This window comes from Bidens hawaiensis, unplaced genomic scaffold (genome assembly GCF_021521415.1).
Source record: "Bidens hawaiensis isolate Kalapana, Puna unplaced genomic scaffold, B.hawaiensis_p1.1 tig00018317_1, whole genome shotgun sequence".
In the NCBI taxonomy this organism is placed as follows: Eukaryota; Viridiplantae; Streptophyta; class Magnoliopsida; order Asterales; family Asteraceae; genus Bidens; species Bidens hawaiensis.
This window is the reverse complement of record NW_027492769.1, coordinates 25,127-31,641: the sequence shown is the minus strand read 5'-3', so window position 1 is coordinate 31,641 and position 6,515 is coordinate 25,127. Positions and strand designations below refer to the sequence as shown.

The window sequence follows — 6,515 nt, the reverse complement described above, 5'->3', positions numbered from 1 at the left end:
TAATCAATTTTTATTACAAAATCATGTCCAATATCTTAAAGATCACGTTTTGAGCATCAAGAAAACGACTTGGGCTATTTTAAAACATTAATTGACATATCTTGGAGCTTAAGTTTCGTTAATTTAGTCGAAAATATGAAAGATTTGGCAAAATTAGTCCTTGTACTTCAATAAAAGCGATTTTAGCAATTTTAAGCGATTTTGAGTAGCGATGGCAACGAGCCGGGTTCGGGCCGGGTATTGCTAATCCCATACTCGTACCCGGTTATAAAATCCAGTCCCATAGCCGGCCCATTACCCATCAGGTATGTGTCGGGTAATTACCCGTCAGGCATCGGGTATACCCATTAGATTGTTAAAAAAAATTCCGTTGAGATTTTTAAGTAGAATTTTTACCATTATAGTTATCGTATGTATTTTTATCTATATATGAACTATTAGAAACTAAAATATGACACATTACATCTATATAAATGCTATCATAAATAACTGTATAACTTTATATATAAACTTGATAACATATAAAACATAAATAATACTTTTTAATACATATCTTAAATACAAAAGGTTAAGAAAAATGAAATTAATAATAAAAAAATTTGGGTTATATTTCGGGTATATAGTTCGGGTAAACGGGTATATCTTTTCGGGTAATCGAGCCGGGTATCACCAAATCCCATACCCGGCCCGTACCCGCGAAAAATTTTCAAAACTAACCCCGTACACGGCCAATACCCGTTGGGCTTCGGGTATACCCGTCCCGAATGCTTCGGGTTTCAGGTATACCCGTCAGGTTCGGGTTATTTTGCCATCCCTAATTTTGAGAGTTGTTGAGGATTATTTGGCATGATTGAAAGTTATGAAATTATAAACTAAGTTAAACCAAGTTAAAAAATACAAGTTTTTATTAATACAAAATACCCTATTTATATTACCGGGTCGGGTAAACGAATATGGTTATGAATATGAAAAATCCGAAATGTTACAAATAGGGATATGCATCACTTGCCTGAATATTGTTGGTATAAAGAGCAAACAATCACACAAAAGATCACAAACAATGAACACAATTGACCACAGGAAGTATTTTTTATAAAGGGAGTTTTTCTAATTATTACATGCAACCAGATGAAGGCTTATTTATAGCTGGAAAAGAAAGAAAAAAAACTAAACTACCCAAAGACTAGGTAAAGCTAACAAACTAGCTGTTACAACTTATTCAAATAATAATCAAACGAAAAAAACTGGACTGCCCCTAACTGCATGCATGAGAATAGGACTTCCTGTGACACATGGGTTTGGATTACTTTTCTACACCCTTCCTTAATCCAAAACCCATAACTCCAAGCTGCTGTCGGTAGAATGCAAACTTTTCTTTTGTGAGACTCTTGGTTAGAACATCAGCTAGTTGATCATGAGTGCTGCAGAATTGAAGATCAATCTCATTTTGCATTACCATTTCCCTAATAAAGTGATACCTTAGTTCAATGTGTTTGGACCTACTGTGCAACACCGGGTTTTTAGACAAGTGAATTGCAGATTTGTTGTCACAATAAATTCCAGCAGGCTCTTCTTGTTTGAAACCAAGATCATTTAAAATTCTTCTTAGCCAGATTGCCTCACATGATGCTCCCGTGGCTGAAATATATTCTGCCTCCGTGCTAGACAGAGCCACAGTAGCTTGTTTCTTTGAACTCCATGCTATTGCACCACCCCCCAAGTTGAAAACATAGGCAGACACACTCTTTTGGTCGTCAACACAACCTGCCCAGTCACTATCGCTGAACCCAACCAGCTTAAGAGCTTGCGTTTTCCTATACCATATATCATAGTCAACAGTATTAGCAACATACCTCAACACTCTACGAGCAGCTCCAAGATGAATCTTCGAAGGTTTCTGCATAAACCTTGAAATCATGCTCAAAGCATGAGCTAAATCAGGCCTGGAGTGTGTTAGGTAGATGAGTCCACTAACCAAACTTCGATACATTTCTTCATTGACTTTGTCAGCCCCATCATTACTAGCCAACTTTTCATTGGTATTCAATGGAGTTATCTCAAGCTTGTCTTTTGGCACCTCAAATTTTTCCAACAAAGCTCTAGCATACTTTTCTTGTGATAGGAAAATCCCTTCCTTGGTCTGAATAACCTCAAGACCAAGGAAGTATGATAATGACCCCATATCCGTCATCTCAAAAGTTGTCTTCATGCCTGGCTTGAAATCTGAGATAAGTTGGTCACAAGAGGATGTACAGATAATGTCATCCACATAGAGACAGACATAAATGACATTACCTAAACCATCCCTTTTCACATACAGTGTAGGCTCATTGTAGCTTCTAACATACCCATGCTCCATGAAATACCCATCAATTTTTGCATACCAAGCTCTGGGAGCTTGCTTTAGACCATATAGGGCTTTACGAAGCTTGTATACTTTATCTTCTTTCCCTGGTATCACAAATCCTTGTGGATGCTCTAGATAGATTTCTTCATTTAAGTCACCGTTTAGAAAGGCTGACTTGACATCCAGTTGGTGGATTGGCCAATTCATGTGAGCAGCTATACCAAGAAGATGTCGGATTGTTTCAAATCGGGCAACGGGAGCAAAAGTTTCCTGGTAATCGATCCCAGGTTGTTGAGAATAGCCTTTCGCCACAAGCCTGGCTTTGTGTTTTACTCCCTTCCCATCGACAGATGACTTGAGCTTGAACAACCATTTCGCACCAACAAGATTCTTTCTAGGAGGGAGAGACACTAATTCCCAAGTATTGTTTCTTGTAATTGCATCTAGTTCAGCTTGCATGGCCTTTTGCCACTCTTGAGATTTAATTGTAACAAGACCCGAGCCCCGGTACGGAAGCGTGAATAATGGTCGTTATTAACGGTGGAGCTCGGATCTGAGCTAGGATCGAATCGTATTCACTCTTGAAAGGTGTTTTGGACTGATGAGTGGTGTTTGGGAGAGAGCCTAAATCGATTACAATGAACAATAGACTGGATGAACAAATATATGTAATCGAAACACAAATAAAGAAGTGGTAGTATGATTTCATTAGTCAAAAGATTGTCATTCAGAGCACTCATACATACACACATACATACAATAAAGATCAGCCACCTCCAGGAGAGCTCATCCTGGAGGCGGTGGCTCTCTCTAAGAGATAAAATCCTAGATCTCACCCAATACACAATACACTCATACTAGAAAAATTAACAAATACATCTATTTATACTAGTCTAGCATATGTTGGTCTTCAAGCCATCCACCCTTGGTTGAGACCAAAAATATTAATTATTTTTCACCCATAATAATAATAATTCGATGCGTCGGTCTAAAATATAAGTCCCAACAAATTGCTTCATGGAAGGTGGTAGGACTTAGAGTACTTAAAGAAAATTGACATGCATTTAAGTCTCCATCACCATCAGATGATAGACCTTCCCCTGAAACATAGTCTTCTAGCCATGTGGGTTTCTTGGGTTGTCTACTAGTGGGGTCGACGCTTTGAGAAGTTGTGGAAAAAATTGGTAGGTGAGGTATGGGTGAGTAGGAATTAGGATCATGTGATATATGTGTACTATTTGGGGTGAGTTATGACATGTGGGTGAGGAAAGAGAAGGTAGATCATCAGTTGTTTGGGTAATGGGAGTACAAGCAGACCCTTGTTGGGGAACGTTACTTTCTTGACTTTCTTGAGTAGTCGCATCACCAGGAAAAGGATCCACCTGCATATTTTTTTGGTTTTCATCCCATCCCTACTTGGATTCTTCAAGGAATACAACATCCCTTTTTATGAAGAATCTTTTTGTTTTGGGATTGTGCAGTCGGTAGCCTTTGGTCAGCTTGGAATATCCTATAAAGATACACCTTTCTGATTTGTCATCAAGCTTTCTTCTTAATTGGCCAGGTACCAACCCATAAGCTACACATCCAAACACTTTCATATGAGAGACCATTGGTTTCTTTCCGGACCAAACTTCAAGCGGGGTTTGGTTTACTAGTGCCTTGGTAGGAGATCGATTGAGCGTATACACAACAATTGAGACTGCTTCAGCCCATAGAAAAATTGGTAACCCACGTTCATGCAGTATGCTACGAGCCAGGTTCATGACAGGTTCTTTCTTTCGACCACCCCATTGTGTTGAGGTGTATAAGCTACAGTGAGCTCACGTTTGATTCTTCTTGATCACAGAACATGTTAAATTCGTTTGAACAGAATTCCCCACCACGATCCGATCTTAAAATTTTGATCGAATTGTCACTTTCTCGTTCAACCATAGCTTTAAACAGTTTAAACTTTGAAAAAACTTCATTTTTGTTAGTGAAAAAGTATACCCAGCACATTCGTGTTAGATCATCAATAAAGAGGAGGTAACATAAACTGTTACCTTAGCTCGGTGTCTGCATGGGTCCGCAGAGATCGGTGTGGATCAATTCCAGCCTCGACTTTGCACGTATATTTGTACCTTTGAATGGAAGTCTTGCCTACTTGCATGTGATACACGACTCACATATGAAGTTTTGATTGATTCTTGGAAGGCCTTGCACCATGTTGTGGTCATATAGTTGCTTCATCCCTCCAAAATGAAGGTGACCAAAACGATAGTGCCATTTGAGTGCTTCAGCATCGTTACGAACAGCAGGTGAGTTTTGGATGGTAAGCATGAAAGAGGAATCTACCATGAACATGTTGTTGTTGGCAACAGGAGCTCGAATTACTCTCTTCCTGGTAGAGTTGTTACGTACCGAACAGAACCCATCTTCAAATAAAACAGAGTACCCTTTTCTCATAAACTGACCAACACTAAGAAGGTTGTACTCAAGTGAAGGTACATAATAAACATTCTCCAGTACTTTAAAGTCATCCCCTTCTATGAACATAATCACTGTGCCTTTACCTTCAACCTTCAAGGGTTTTTTATCTCCCAATTTCACAGTGCTTTTGAATGATTCGTTCATTTCGATAAAGTTTTCAAGACTACTGATCATGTGATTAGAGTCGCCTGAGTCCATGAACCAGATCCGCTCCTTTTTATCATTCTGGATTGTGCTTACCATCAACAGGTGGTGTTCTTCTTCTTCATTGGTCTCTTCCTTTTGATCAGTTTTTGCAACTTGACTTGAGATTCATTATTGTACCAACAATCGTTTTTAAGGTGACCGAATTTTTTACATACAAAACACTAGGGAACCTTGCTTTTGTCAAAGTTATTCCTCCCTCGGCCACTATTCTTTCCACTTGGAGACCCACGTCCACGACCTCTCCAAGAATTTCTATTTTGTTCTTGCACTACCGGCAGTCCTTGCTCATCAGACCTTTCAACCCTTTGCTCGGTTTACCCAGCGATAACCGGAAGTTAATTCTTTCCTCCTGAGATTGCAGCAACCCCATCAACTTCACCAGAGTTACCTCAGACAACTCGAACGTGACTTCAATAGAGGGAATCACATAATCAAATTTAGGAGAGAGACTCCTAAGAATCTTCTCCACAATCTTTTGATCAGTGAGTTCTTCTCCATACGATCTCTGCTGCCCCACGTTGTTCATAACACGTGAGAAATAGTCACCAACAGCCTCATCTTCATTCATGCTCAGGTTTTCAAAGACTCGACGTAAGCCTTGGAGTTTTACGGACTGTACCTGGGAGTCCCCTTGGAACTCAACACGAAGGATATCCCCAGGTTTCTTTGGAGGTTTCAGCAGCAGCAATTCTTGAGAACAGGTTATCATGAATACCTTGCTGGATGATAGTCATAGCTTGGGCATCTCGTTTTTTTTGTTCTCTCAGATCGGATCCATCTGCAGCAGCTGTGACACCAAGATAAACAACGTCCCAAAGTTCCTTCGAACAAAGTATAGTCTTCATTCGAAGGCTCCAATGCTCGTAACCATCACCCTTAAAGACAGGGATGACGGTAGCACTAGCAGCACCAGCGGAAGAAGTGTAGTGGGCCATTTTTAAGGTTTGAATAATGAGGAAGGCGAGTTGAGTTGAGTGCAGTGAGAGAGCTGTGCTCTGATACCAAAAATGTTGGTATAAAGAGCAAACAATCACACAAAAGATCACAAACAATGAACACAATTGATCACAGGAAGTATTTTTTATAAAGGGAGTTTTTCTGATGATTACATGCAGCCAGATGAAGGCTTATTTATAGCTGGAAAAGAACAAAAAAAACTGAACTACCCAAAGACTAGGTAAAGCTAACAAACTAGCTGTTACAACTTATTCAAATAATAATCAAACGAAAAAAACTGGACTGCCCCTAACTGCATGCATGAGAATAGGACTTCCTGTGACACATGGGTTTGGATTACTTTTCTACAAATATTGGTTCGCAAATGGACAATTTAAGGTGTGATCGATGAGATCAATTGGTATGGGACTTAACTTATGGTCCAAATTCGAATTAATTTGTTAATTCTAAAATGTTTTTTAAGTTTTGATCATGTAGCAGTGATTGTATTGATAATGTGGTGTGCCATTGGTTTTATAACTCGCTTCATAAT

At 39.3% G+C, this 6,515-nt stretch overlaps 1 protein-coding gene across 1 annotated transcript; it reads right to left on the bottom strand.

Annotated features, from left to right (window-relative positions):
* Nucleotides 1–4,489: 4,489 nt before the first annotated feature.
* LOC143555801 (uncharacterized) lies at nucleotides 4,490–5,594 on the bottom strand. Its single transcript, XM_077045296.1, has 2 exons — nucleotides 5,321–5,594; nucleotides 4,490–5,118 (listed from the first exon to the last, which is right to left on the bottom strand). Exons 1-2 carry the CDS (start codon nucleotides 5,592–5,594, stop codon nucleotides 4,490–4,492), a joined length of 903 nt encoding a protein of 300 aa, XP_076901411.1.
* Nucleotides 5,595–6,515: the final 921 nt, after the last annotated feature.

Bases quoted from the DNA above. Each gene is read 5' to 3' on its own strand.
- LOC143555801 (XM_077045296.1), bottom strand. From the start codon at position 5,594: ATGAATGAAGATGAGGCTGTTGGTGACTATTTCTCACGTGTTATGAAC. The intron at 5,119-5,320 runs GTCTGATGAGCA...TCTCAAGTCAAG, and splicing joins ACCGAGCAAAGGGTTGAAAG to TTGCAAAAACTGATCAAAAG.